Source organism: Limulus polyphemus, unplaced genomic scaffold (genome assembly GCF_000517525.1).
Source record: "Limulus polyphemus unplaced genomic scaffold, Limulus_polyphemus-2.1.2 Scaffold97, whole genome shotgun sequence".
NCBI lineage: Eukaryota > Metazoa > Arthropoda > Merostomata > Xiphosura > Limulidae > Limulus > Limulus polyphemus.
Genome location: NW_013665707.1, coordinates 895,127 through 910,169, shown reverse-complemented (window position 1 = coordinate 910,169; position 15,043 = coordinate 895,127). Strand labels below are relative to the sequence as shown.

Here is a 15,043-nt window from a genome sequence, read left to right as displayed (position 1 = left end):
GATAAAGTGCACTGTACAAAACTGTTTGAGAAAACTGAGCACTGTGATTTTACCACTTTATTGTTACACTTAAAACTTAATGTAAAGTTAAGTAAATAATTCACACTATTATTTTTACAACCATTGCAACTGAACACAATTCAATAAAAAGCCTAATTCAAAACAAGAAATATTATAATACACATATATTTAAAAAAAATTTTCATATACACTGTAAGATAAAAACAAAAATTAGTGTAAGTGAAAAATAATATTCAAATTGTTTTCTTTTGAAAATAATTCAGTATAAATTTTAAGATGAAAAAAAACAAACCTAGATGAAATAGCTTATCCAAATCACTTAAATCCACATATAATGGTATACAGCTATGCAATGTAATAGATAAGATTTGTTTATTTTAGATCTTCAGCAAAATTTTGACACTCAGCACTGTTCTCAGTAAAGAAGTACAGCTACATAATTTTGATATGATAAAAGAAAACTTTGTGCACTGGGTATAAAAATTAACACTAAATTACAACTACTACATGTAACTGCCAGCAGATGGAGCTATCAACAAAAACAAGTAACTTATACACTAATCTGTTGCTATGGGTTACATCTGTGATAAAGAGTATACATAATAAGGTAATGGCTACTGAAACTTGACAGGTGAAGATCTGCAAGATGCTGTTGGAGATGTGATGGAAGAGGAACCTGTAAACATTGAAGAGTCCATTGCACAAGAGTTAGAGCTTGAATGCCCACCTGAGCTAGCTCGTGTACGTAAGGCCGTTATGGATGATAATATTGAGGGAGAAGATACAGACTGGGATACAATACTAGGTGATATAGGCCTTTTGCTTTCTTCTGTAATTAATCTATAAGTTGTTGGAGTTCCAAGTTTCACTGGACTTGCAGTCTCTGGTAGTTCTCTACTGTCAATACTTTTGTCACATCCAAAAGAATCAGTTTCATTGTGTTTGCTGGTAAGCAAGGTCTCCATTTCTTGCTCTCCTGAGGAATATAGTTTCATTGCAGCAGCCAAGTCATGAAGAACTTCAGTTTCCTTTTCTTCCACCAGATTGAACTGCTGGTTAAAAAGCATAAAGTGAGAGAAGAGAGAGTTGAGGTGGGCATGAAAGTTAAGGAGAACTACTTCCTTGAAATGAGCATGGTAAACATGAGCCACAACATGAAACAGCAATCTGTGGATTTTCTTCACTATAGACTCAAAAGAAGCTGGAAACTCTTTATCTGAAAACACAGAAGTACACGTTAACAAACAAAACTTTATCAACTCTGCATCCATCAAAGAAAAAATATTTAGATTTACAATGAAAAAATATTTGAACTCACTATATCAGAGTGAATTTGAGAGATAAAAACATTATAGTGAAACACCTTTATTACAATAGCACTTTTGTCATCTTGATCTCCAAATTTTAAACTAAAGTAAGTAAATGTGTAAAAATTGGAATGACAAACTGAAATTTTAATTAGAACTTCCTTTGGGTTTGATTTAATATTAGAAAATGTTTAGGTGTCTTCTTCAAGTTCTTGGAAAACTGACACAGGCATAGGAACAGAAGATAAGCCTTCCAGGTTTTAAAGGGCAATATTTTAGTCTATTAAGTCAACAAAACATACAGGGCTAAAAGGTTATCAATTCAGGGTAGAACATTAGCTCTCTGTTCATAAGTTAACATATATTTTTGATTGAATTCCTAAGAGTCAAAATAACTAAACTCAGGCTACAACACATGCAGCCAGACAGATAAGCCATAATTGTATAAATTTTATAACAATTAGTTTCTAATGTATCAGCTTAACCTTTGGCTTACTCAATACAAACATCAGCTTTAAAAGTTATACATGAACATTAAATCATCTGAAATCCTGCTCCATTACTCATTGTACCTAGTTGAAAGACAAAATATAGAAAATAAAGGAAACTATTTCAAGGTCTAAACATTGTTTATAGGAGCATCTTTTTACATGATTTTTTCTTTTTTTTTAATGTAAATAAATATTTACCTTAGCAAATTATTTTCCGAGTAACATGCATCTGTTACTTGAAAAGAAATTTCTCTAAAAAGACCAATTTTTAAATTATTATTTTAGTCCATGTTGTAACCATGCAAGTAGAAATCTACTGGGTTGTCAATATTCATGGAAGCAAATATTTTCTGAAGAAATTAATCTGTTATGAGAGTTATTTTTGGTGTTATGTCAAAATTACATAAATTATACTAATATATTTTACTTAACTTTAGACAATAACTAAGCTGGTGGTCAGAATTTGTTTAAAATTTTCAAGATAAATTTTCAGAAAACTTACCAAACTTTGTGGGAAATATGGATTCGTCATTTACAATCTTCTGTGTAAATGTCATCACATAATCCACATACTGAGTTGCTGCTAATCTAGATTTTTTTCCTTTTTCATCAAACCAAAGATACTGCCTAAAAAATAAAGATGTACATCACTATCAAACCTATGTTGGAAAAAGATATGTAATCAAAGCTACGTATGAAAAACACTGTCTGAGTAACCAAGTTATGTCTGAAGAGTACAGATCTGAATCTTTCTCCAAACAACCTAATAAATAGAGAACTACATCACCTTCTGAATTATCAGTGATGTATGAAGAATAGAAATCTCTTGAAATTTATCTACAGAAACCAACAGAGCCAGCCCTAGAGAAAATTGTGGCCTGTGCAAACTTTGTATTTGGCATCCTATAAAATTGACAAGAAATGCTAACTGTAATGCCAATTTTGGCAACTCTTTGAACAGGCACACTATGTGAGGGGCACACATTGCCTACCTTAAAGGCTGGCCCTGGAAACCATAAAAATACTAAAAGAGAAAGATGTTTTACTAGTGAATAAGATTTTTACATCTGAGTGAAAACATTTTTTTCTAACACTCGATAGTTCTTGGGTTTGCTATCAACTTGGTAAACACTTTATTCTCACTTCTCGTATATATATTCAGAATTTGTATTCACTCATTTTGGTCGCTTGTTTAGGTGCAGCACCCTATCACATACAATTTCCAAGTATATGTCTCTAATCTAAACACTTAATTCAAAGTAGTTGTTTTTTTATCATTATGTTTTTTTTATTTGTAATAATCTATAAGATTGTAATAAAAATGAAGGGAAGAGTAAGCACATTCAAACAAAGAACACTGAGCATTTCTGAATGGTCCAATGCACGCCATGTCAACAGGAGAGCTTGCTTATGCAGGCTAATGACAGCCTATCAATAAAGTGACAGACTGGCTCTGTAGAAATGAGAAGTTGCAGGAGGTGATGTACATTGATTTCAGTTGGTTGAAAATGTAGTCATTTATAGAATGTACTTCATCTGTCCAAAAAAGATGGTTCCGGCTGATACGAACTGTTAGTTTTAAATAACTTCTTTTATGGTTTATAACTTCTTCATAAATATATACTTACATAATTGCAGAGAGTATATTTAATTTCATTGCTACTTTCTGAAATCAATTAGTCATATTTTGATTGCAATATTTAATATTCTTTTGTTGTTTTCTCCTGCAAGTTATTCACAATATGGTTAAAAACCTTCCTGGTTTGTTGATAATGCTGCTTTGGAGCTTAAAATTATTGTCTTTTTTCACTTACGAAAATAATTAATACAAGTTGCCAAATAAAAAGTGGCAAATAAAGCAACAAACAACAATAATAATAAAATAGTTATTTTATTAAAGAAGAAAATAAAAACTCACCTATTACAAGGACCTGTCATATCTGAGCAGCCAGACATTGTACAGAATTCTGATATTGTTCCATAGATTAGGTTGACATGATCAAAAAATGATAATGCTGGAAAGAAAATTCAATATATAAAAAAAATTGTCAAAAGCATTCCCAAAAATCTGAATATATTTCCATATTAAGAAACCTAAATGATGAAACAGGTGAATTAATCAAAGTCTTTAACAATTTTATGCTATATTGAATTTAATTAACAAAACATGAGTCACTTTAGTTTGTGTAGGTGTAACAGAGATAAAATTAATCATTGCAATGAAAACTACCTTAAATATCACCCAGAATATCAATAAGATAGAAAAACATGGAGATCTTTAATGACTAAAACTGTCATGTATTTATTCAGTCACCATTATTCCATATGTCTGTATATTTAATTAGCACAGACCTTTTTCAATCAACTGTTGTGTACTTTGCACATTACAAGATCCTACTCTGAAACAAACTATGAAATGAATCTGGAATTTAAATTAATCTCTTTAGAGAGAGTTACATTAGGTGAATTGCTCATGCAAAGTCCTTCTATTCCACAATTAAAAACAAAAATAACATAAAAGGCAGGAATGTTTGACTTCCATAGAAGAGTACCTATAATGTTGAGTCATATGAGTAAAAGCAAGGGAACGAGAATGGTTCCAGTAGTAAAAACAAACAAAAAATAACAACAATGATAGTCTACTAGTTGTATACCATAGGTAGTAAAGAAGGCTAAACATTTTGTTGCTGGAAGTAACCTCAGAACACAGTGGTTAATTGTAGTGATTCTTCTAAGAAATAAAAACAAGATAATTTACATGGCTTTTGGTCTACAAAAGTGATACTGGTCAGAGCCATGTTTACAGGCCACTTCCAGTGCACATAGCCAAATGGAAAACCAACTACCAAGCACTCTACAAATAGTTTCTTGGATCTGAGAAATGAAAGTATGCCATCACACTGGATGAGGCATATATCTACTGGACAGTTTATCATCACCCAACCTGTGATAAAAAGTTTCATGACATGAAAGTTTTTTCCAATGGTTTTGCAGTGTTTGCAGGTTACACTTAATAATAGCAGGTTAAAACATCTGGAGAATCATATGATATCATCATATACTACACTGTTTCAGATTAACATGCTGAAGCCACTATATTATGAGGTAATACAATAATTTTATGGATTGGATGCAAGTATGGCTCAAACAAGATAAGAGCATTAGGCAACATGTTAAAGCATGCAAGCAATAATGGAATTCATGCTATACAGTTAGGAGACTACATCCATGGACTTTATGTATTTGAGTTGCTTAACCTTAGGAGCATGGGTGGTTGTCAAAGTGTGCATGTCTCAATATTATACATACTGCTATTCAACATGATATTGTGAATTGGATGTCAGGGTTATCAACTTTCATGTTAAACTACATTGTTGACTTTGCAGCAGTTCATGTTAGAGAAAATATCAAGTACAATATAAAGGGAGACTGAAAAAAAACTTTAAACATGCATATAGAAAGTTGTAGAGGTTATGCAAATTCAAACTGCATACTGTATGATTGATAAAAGTATTTCTATTCTTCACATGAACATCACTTTGAACTACAAATTACCAGAGTCAGACTGACTTCACCATTTCACAGACATATCTTTAGTACAAAAACTTTATTAACAGAAATTTTCTTACAACAGGAACATACTATTTATTCAAAGCTTGTTAAATTTTTTTGAAGATACATTCCTTAAATTCAGAATTAAAGTCAATATTACTTCTCCAATATAGGCTTTGCATGTTCAGTTAAAAAAGATCCCCTGAATTAACTGTACATACATTATGGAAAGAATTCAGCAGAGAGGAGGGAAACAAGATTACCTCTGTCTATCACACCAAAGCCTCTTGTAGGGAAAATTGGGATGCAGAGTAACAGTTCAGGAATACTATCAATAGATGTATCAATGTGAACACCTTCTGTACAACAAAGCACCTTATTAGTGACTAAACCAAGGAAAGCAAGTAAACTAATAGTCTATTGGGATAAAAATTAAAACAAAATGGTAGTCAAGAGGTTGAATTTATAGGGGTTGCTATCAGAGGTCTTAAGAGTAAAAGGTTTTTAAGTGGCAGTTGTTATAGACCACCTTATGAAGCAGATGGTATCAATAACAAATTGTATAATGAGACTAGGTTGTTACTAATACTGGTGTGAAGCCTTAATTTCATACAGACTGATTGAAATGTATGGATTCAAACAGTGAGAAATAAAGATGAAGTGATTCAGAATGGATTTTTCTATGAAATCACCAGTGAGCAAACCAAATTCAAGAAGTATAAATCAATAGATAGGATGGAAGACTTAAAGAACTACAGGAAAATAACTTCCGATAAGATCAAACCTAAAAATTGACCTAGTAATGAGTATAGTCAGTTGAATATTCTTTTCCTACATAATAAAGATTAGAATGTGTTACTTTATCAATTGGGTACCCTCACCGTTAATGATATTTTTGGCTGTATTTGGTTAAAAAGAGGTTAGCAAATCAAAAAGGGCTTATGAGAATCAGTTGGCAGATAAATTTAAAACAAGCAGTAAAGGATTTGTTATGGAGGTTGAAATTAGGCAAAATGTCAAATAAGGATTGGGATCTGAAAAAAAGGTGCTGATGAAGCTTTTTGGTTTAGACTGTGTGTCAAAATTTAACATATATATATATATATTCTTTTTTTTGGCAATTGTCAAAATAAAAGGTTTTTACTTATATTTCTTAATAGTATAAATATATTCTATGTTGGTGTTGGGCTTAGGATTCTTCTACAGTAGGTGTCTGTGATATATTCGGAACAAGTTAAATGTATGTACAACAAATTCTTCAACACTATAGATATTATATGCATATCATAAACACTATATATGTATTTCTCTCCATCTTATCAAAAGTCCAATTAGGCCTATTCAATTACTTTAAAATTTCACTTGACAAGCTTCTCTATTACTATTGCACTAGTATTCTGTGTGTGATTCATTTACAATTGTGGCGCGAGTTACCGTAATTGTTTGGTCTTATTTTTTCTGAAGATCCTCCGTTCCTTTTGTCAAAGTGCACTCTGGCTGATTCAATCACTTTAGAATTTCGTTTTGACGGAATAAATTATTTTTCTTATCTCTGAACTACCGTTAGACTTACTCTAACATATTATACATTACACCTATGTTAATTGTTAGGCCTATCACTTCTAAGGTACTTAATTTCATGACAAATTTTTACTAGGCCTGAAACTTTACTTTTTTCTGCTATTATCCATCTGCTTTTAACTCTTATTATAACAAAAACTAAACAACAATAAAATATTCACTCACAAAAAGAAATTAATCAATAATACCTAAACTAAACAGTCTTTTATATAATGACACTATGAAATCACCAGTGAGCAAACCAAATTCAAGAAGTATAAATCAATAGATAGGATGGAAGACTTACAGAACTACAGGAAAATAACTGTACTTTTCAATATTATTTCCCCCTTCTGTTGTTACAAGAGAAGATCTTACCAAATACTCCTGTCTTTGAGCATATTTGAATTAACTGTAATCATGTAAACATAATAATCCACCAACAGTAAACAAAGAGACTGAAAGATTAGAAATAGATCAAGCACCAGGACCAAATAATGTTTTCCTCAATGGTTTAAAGGAGGTCAAAGATTAGCAAGCTTCTCTAATTCTTTTTTGGCAGGTCAAGAGATATTGGGCACATGACTGGGGATGGACTAGAGAGTTTCTACAGTTATTCATATTTTTAAAGGGGGGGTTATAATAGCTGCCCTAGAATTATTGGACACTTAGTCTCACTTCTATAGTAAAGCACAAAAGTTAGATTTACTAATGCAAAATTTTATCTTATTAATTTGTTAGCTTTTTTGTGGAGATCACTTGTTAACTGGACAACCGGGAAGGGTGTGGACATGATGTTTTTAGATTCTAAAAAAAAAAAAAACATTTGATATGATATCATACAATAGATTAGCAAATAAAAATTAGGGAAGAAGAATTAATTGGATTAAAGCATAGGGTTGCTTGGTGGAAGAAAGCAACCTTTTGTGTTTGAATAGGGTCTCAAACTAGACCCTCATTACTAGTGATGTGCCTCAGGGGTCAGTGCTTGGGCCCATTCTTTTTCTTACATTAACAATATTGATAGGAGCATAATTATCAAATGAATAAAATTTGTTGATGACATTAAATTTTTTAATATTTCTTATTCTATTGAGGATGTTGAGGTACTACAGACTGACTTGGATCAATTAGTAGGTTGAACAAATAGCTGGAAATTACCTTTAATTACAGTATTCCAAAACTTTTAAAGTGACGTCATGTTTTACAAGCAAGGAAATAATACATATATTCAATAACAATTGAACAAATTAACTTGGGTTATCATAATTTACATCAAATGTCTAATGTTGATGGTAAACCCACTAAAGAGCATAGTGGGCCTGCTTTTCTAAGAGAGGATATTGAGGAGTGCTACTAGGATGATTCATGTTATGGAAAGGTTATTTTTATGGGGACATCTTAAGACCTCTTAAGGTATTTACCCTTGAGAAAATAAGGGTTAGAGGTGATCTTATTGAAGTTTACAAGAATATTCAAGGAAATGATAGGCTAAAGGCACCTGATTTGTTTTGTTTTATCCTGAATACAGTAGGATGATATGACACAAGATTTGGAAAAAAATATTGTGATTAGTTGATGGAATGAGTTGCCATTAGAAGTTCAAATAATGGTATAGACAGTTTCATAAAAAAAACAAAATACAGTTTTCAATACTATTTTCAGGGGTTGGTGTGTAGGGATAGTCTTAAATGATCAAATAGTTGCTTGTTGTCTGTTATATTACATCAACATTTCTTATGAGGCTATCCATAAAATCTAAGAAATGTCTTAAATATGTATATCTGAAATGTCTTTTTGTTTTCTAGTTAAAAGGCAGAGATGAATTGAAAACACTGCCCATGTTTCAACAACATATTTTTGATTTAACATAAAATTGAAGAGACAATTCCCACAAAGCTGAAAAATAGCACAACTTTAAATCTGTATAAGTTCTGGGTTAGGTGAATTATGAGTTAAAAGTTAAAGACTGTGTGTGTTGTAATCTCTTCACTTTTATAAGTTCTCTATCTAGTTAAGTAACGTATGTACTAAAATTTACAAGATTTTCTAGTAGTAAGCTGATTTCTATATGTTGTAATCTAAATATGTTGGCACTTCTGTTATTTGTTAGTTGGATTATATAATTATAGTAAAAGACTTACTATGAGATGCCAACCATTCGTTGTAGTCTAACCCTGATGGAAGTTCTATCGCTTCCCTTAATAGAGTTTCCTGGATTGTTGTTTCCAGTACTGCAGGTTCCAAATATAATTTAGATTCTTCTTGACAGGGTGCTACTGCATCCTTGTCCTTTCGACGGGTTTTCCTGAACCAAGAAAGAGAGAAAGAGCAAAATGATTTTAATTACAATTAATACTGACTTTTTAAAGCGCTAAAACAAATATGTATAAATACTGTATTTTATACAAGCATAAAAGTAAATAACACCATCTATGTCATACTACTACCAATAAATACCTTACTTTATAGTGATCAAAACTTTTTTTAGTGATATCCAAAGAAGCTAAAATTGCATCACGTTTTATACATGACTGTTTAGGAAATAACACATATGTTTAATAACACTTAAACAAATAATTTAATTAAATTTGTTCACAATTTTTCTCATTTTTATTTACCAAACCACAACACAACTAACTTTCAACCATTAATTTTAGTTCAATAAACAGTGCTTCAAATACTTTACATGATCAGTAAACTATAATTCAAGTTGGAGAAATGCAGGGCTGAGAATATTATACAGGATAAGTCTTGAGAATCTCTCTCATAATTTTGTTTGCTGTTTTTGGATTACCGTGTGTGTGTGTGTTGGGGTGGAGGATCACTGAAAAAAGTTCAAAAGGCTTGTGCCCATGACTGTAAGGCAGTGCTTTTACAATACATTTCCCATTTGTAACCTAACCAATGAAGGTGTCTTTATTAACAAATGAGCTAACATTCACGCTTCTAACTTTTTTTTTGGAACTATGTGTGTTCCATATCATCTATAATATTCCACCTAGAAGGAAAAACAACAACCCTGATTTGCATTGCGACATTTACATTTTCCTTCTATTAACATTTTCTACCATTGGTCGTATTGATTGTATAACCATGTTAACAGCTGAAATGGTAAATTTCTGGGAAAAAAGCCTCAAATACAAAAATAAAAGTGTAAGTACTTTGCCTTCAAATAACCTCAAAAAAAATTATCAAGTTCAAAAAATTAAAACACAACCTTTAGGGTGAGAAAGAAAACAAAAGATTAATTTATAATGCATTTGCGATACCTAAGGCCTATAAGTAATATATTTGTACAAATGAACCTACAACAGAATGTACTGTAAACTAACTAGAAAATACTCACCTTTGTTCGTAACCTTGAATAACAATTTTCATTAAATTACAAAAAGTAAAAGTGCCTTTTTTCTTGTCGCATACTATGTAGTGTTTTACTGATATCATAATCATCATTCGTAAGTATAACTAACTTGGAACTACATTACCAATACTTGTGGTTGAAGATAGACCCTTCATCAGTATTAGTTGGTCAAAGAGCATTCCGTACATTATGAATTGATTTAATCTGTATTTTACTAAAGAATACCTTTTGGTAGTTAAGCCTGAGAGCTATAACACTAAAATTTATGGTTCCATCCCTGCGATAAGTACATTATCGATAGTCCCTTGTAGCTTTACACTTAAAAGAAATGAAATAAAGAAACAAAGACTAAAGAACCTTTAGCTGAAAAATTATTCTGAATTACCCACTTCACCATTTTCATATTGTTGGTTTAATTTATAAGTAGGATTAAAGTAGCAAGACATTTTATACATCTGTTTCACATTTCACTCAGGTTCACTGTATGTTAAACTACCAAACAGAAAGAGAAAAATAGCATGTTTTTGACCAACTTTAACCTAGGACACCAACTGTGTTCTAGGTTTAACAACTTTCTGTATTCTGCTGTTGGGTGTGACCTCTTGGTTCATCTGCCCAACTAGGATTGGCTGTGATCTGAAACATGGAACCAGAGTGGAGCTAGGTTCACCAGAGTATTCCAGAGCTACTCCACTCTTTTCTACCTTCTTTTTTACTTTTTGATACATTTTATATAGCTTGAATTAACAAAATAAATGATTATAAAGGTATATACACTAAACATTAAACTCCCCAAAAGTGTTTTCAGAATTATTTAAAGTACTTTAACCATTGATATAATGTGCAAAAAGAAAATACAGTATAAATAAAAAATATTTCACCTGTTGTTTTTGTGTGTTTGTTTGCTCTTAAGTGTAAAGCTACACAATGGACTATCTGTGCTGGGCCCACCATGGGTCTCAAAATCTGGTTTTTAGCATTATAAGCCTTCAGACTTACCACTGTGACACTGGGTGGCTTCACCTGCTGAAAAAGCTATTTTTTTATATTAATTTATAAACCAAAAACAAAAAAAAATCAAATTTCACATTCCTCATGCCATTTATTAAAAAAAATTTAATCATATGAACTATTTTAATTCTAAATAACATCATAAAAATATAAATACTGTTATCTTAGTTAGCCATAGGGTTTGGTTGTTCTGAAACTGGAGCCAGAGCTGGAGTACTAGTATGGAGCAGCACTGGAGCCACTACTGAGCTAGAGTTAGCAAACCCAGAGTATTGCCAACCATAGACCAAACTTTGAGTCACAGGGTTCGTAGTTCGATTCCCGTTGCCACAAAAACGAGCTTTGCACTATGAAGCTGTAGTGTAGGTGCGCTATAACAATTATGGTTAAAATACCACCATTCTCACACACAAGAGTAATCTAAGAATTAATTGTGGTTGCTGTTGACCAGCTGCTTTTCCTCCAGTATATCAAATCAAAATTAGGCAGATAGTCCTTGTCTAGATTTGTAAGAATATTCTAAAACAAATAAATCCTTTATTATCAAAGGAATATTTGTTAGGCTTCACATAGCCAGATAGGGATATGTACAAACATATTCGTTTAATTTAAAGCAAGAGTAAAATAAGTGAAACAAAACAGGAGTTCTTACAAGTTACACACTTGTAGTACAGAATGACTATACTAGCAAACTTAATACAAGCTGTGAACATGGCCGTACCGTGGGTAGTGCGGGTTTAATTACAGCAATATAAGAAGAAATCCGCTTTCTGCTTCTATTTCCACCTTCTCCCAATTCAATCACGTTCCTGCCACTTTAACATTTAACATCTCACTCATGATCAAAACTCACGATTTTCCGTGTGCAGCCCCTCACTGCTATCAAGTTCGGGACGAAGAGAAACATTCGTTTTTGAGCGCCCTCGGTAGTCTCCCGAGGTTCCTAGTAAACCCCGGGAGATCTCAAATCGAGATAACTGTCAAGATAAAACAAACAATCAAACATCCGCACGACACTGCTTGTGAATAATCAAATATATCTCTTTCTTCCAAAGCATAATTCGTTACTTACCGATAACTTATTTACTTTTATTTCTTCCATAACTAAGTACAACCGCAAACACCACAATTGGTATGAATACGACACTGGTAAGCTTAAAGGATTTTTTTTTTACAAGGTGTAGTCTACAAATTGCACCAAATTGTGTAAAGATCTGGTGGGAAAAACGCGAAATTTTTCACTTTCTACGTAAAAGATACAGGAAACCTCAGCAGTATTTAGAGGGATTTTTAATTTTGTTATTGTTTGACTAGTACGTGACTAATATGGGGCTTGTAGTTCAGAATGACGACACTAGCAAACTAAACAAGCTTGTTGTTTTTGTTATACAATACGGTAGATAGTCTGACATTATTAATGTCATATAGGCTACTTGGCAGTTATCTCTTACTAATTGCCCTACTACAGAGTTGTGTAATATAGTTTTTTTTTTCATTTAGTTCTGATCTTTTTAGTCGCGGCATAGCGACTCATAGAACGGGTTTGAGTTTTTTTGTTTTTTTTTAAGTACAAACTTTTAGCTCATAGCTCCGTCATCTCTTGACTGATTTGAGATATAATTATAATTTTGGACTGAGTAGGTAAAACTCTTTCGATTGATGTAGTTGACTACGCCCAAGGTCTCATAGATTAATTTACTCTAATCCTCCCTAAACGAATTTCAATTTGAGGGTAGGCTGGTAAAGATCCTGATGAGTAATAAAATTGAATCGGCTTTTTTGCTTCTTCTTAGATTGGGATTTCAAAAATTTACTATAGACATAGTGTGTTGCCTTCAGATGTGGTGGATGCAGTTAATTTGAGGGAGTTTTAGGGAAGGCTTGATAAATATTTGAATTATAAGGACTGGTTTTGAGGGTTTTATTTTCATTTTAAGTTTAGTTTATTGGATGGGACAGCTTAGATGGACCAACAGGTCCCTTGTTATTTTTAAATTATATGCATATACGTATAATGTAACTGAAATCATTTTAAAGTTGTAGCAACATGTAGCTACTTTATACTTTAGACATTTCCAGTTTTATTTCTCGTGTTTTCAAACACAAAGTGTTAACTAGGAATTGTGATTGGTTATCAAGAAAGGGTTGTCACACCCCATTATAAGGATTTGTTAGAATATCCCAGAAATAAAGATGCCTGATTAAGAACTACCTTCAAAAGTATGAAGATTTCTTTCAAGACAGTAGTTTATATTTGGACTATGAATCTATTCGTTGAGCGATTACTTGTCTTAATGTCGTATTTTGATGAAGATTAATTAAGTTATTAAAGAAATCTGCAACAATGTCCACACAACCAAGCGGAATCTGGCTTTATTTTAGAGGGATGAACAAAATTTCAGAGATGCATGTCAGTACACTTTTTTTTAATCAGTCAATATTTCTACAGGAATGAGGAAGTATTTTCCAGAATGTAGAAAGTGCCCACGACAAATCTGAAAAATCTATATGAACCTTCAAAGCTACAAGTCATAGCAAACAGGAACTTTTTTAATTAGTAAGTTTAATTTTTAGATGTGAAGAGGTTCTCACTACTGTGCGTATTTTTTAAAAGAAAATAATACAGATAACCTAGTAACAAGAAAGTGTACCGTCGTACTAGAGAATACCTTGAAAAGTTATTACAGAAAGTATGAAAGTCGAACCTAGGCATTTTTCATCTCGAATGAAAAATGGCTAGTTTCGACTTTATTTATATCTTAGGTTTATCTCAGCTCTACCTCCTAATCCCATGAACAAATTTGCGCAAAATTTGGAATGTGTATTTTGAATTTATGGAGCATAAATTCTTTAACTTTCTATTCGTCTAATTTTAGTGCTTTCAAAACGGAGAACAATTTGAACTTTTACTTAACTATATCTTACGCCTATAGATAGAAGGATTTAAAACAAATAATGAATATGAGTTTACATATATATGGCATTTATTCTTCTGTCATCCTGCTTTGCATTAAAAATGGTGACATTTAAAATTTTATCTTCCATATTTAGATAGCTGAATACTTATCTTTAATCTATAATACCATAAAACAATGAGAAATATACTTGTTTTATTATTCGCTCAGTAACCTACGCGTAAGACATTTACAGCTTTGTTTCAATCTTTCAACTGTGAAAATTCATTGTTTGGCGCACAAATCCAACCTACGTGTGAAAAAGTTATATTGACGTAAGTAATAACTTCTTGTTTTGCATACCTCTATAAATATACCATAGAACTAAATTAATTTTGACTTATTTTTCAGTAAGCTAATTTTTATGTACATCTTTAGGATTGTCAAACACAACTCGTATTCTAGAACTCCTTTATATTATATTATGCTTAACATTTTCTATATGATATATATGTTATGTATTTATAGATCTGAGTTATACTTTGTACAATAAAATAAATTAACTGAGGTAAATTTATAAATAACAAGCTGAATGCCCGTCATATGATGGTAAAATAATGAATAATTTTTCTTCTCAAAATTATATCTGAATAAATGTTTTATGAATATGTTTCCTAAAAATTAATTGTAATCTAGTAACAATATATGTACAAAGAATGACTAGCCTATCTCTAGTATTTCCCGAAAAAAATTTTTGTTTACGTATATTTGGTCATCTCCTTTAAGTATTGCTTGATTAGCATTTTGACATCTGTATATATATATATATATATATATATATAT

At 31.7% G+C, this 15,043-nt stretch overlaps 1 protein-coding gene across 2 annotated transcripts in view; it reads right to left on the bottom strand.

The window, feature by feature from the left end:
• Positions 1–283: 283 nt before the first annotated feature.
• The window catches only part of LOC106469484 (MOB kinase activator 2-like), a 63,379-nt gene continuing 48,619 nt past the window's right edge, over positions 284–15,043 (bottom strand). For both annotated transcript variants that reach the window (XM_013929986.2, XM_022398859.1), the window contains exons 2-5: positions 9,076–9,239; positions 3,738–3,834; positions 2,322–2,446; positions 284–1,237 (exon numbers count right to left, since the gene is read on the bottom strand). In XM_013929986.2, the coding sequence (XP_013785440.1) occupies positions 636–1,237; positions 2,322–2,446; positions 3,738–3,834; positions 9,076–9,239 (988 nt within the window). In that variant the 3' untranslated portion in view covers positions 284–635. The remainder of the gene's footprint in view (positions 1,238–2,321; positions 2,447–3,737; positions 3,835–9,075; positions 9,240–15,043) is intronic.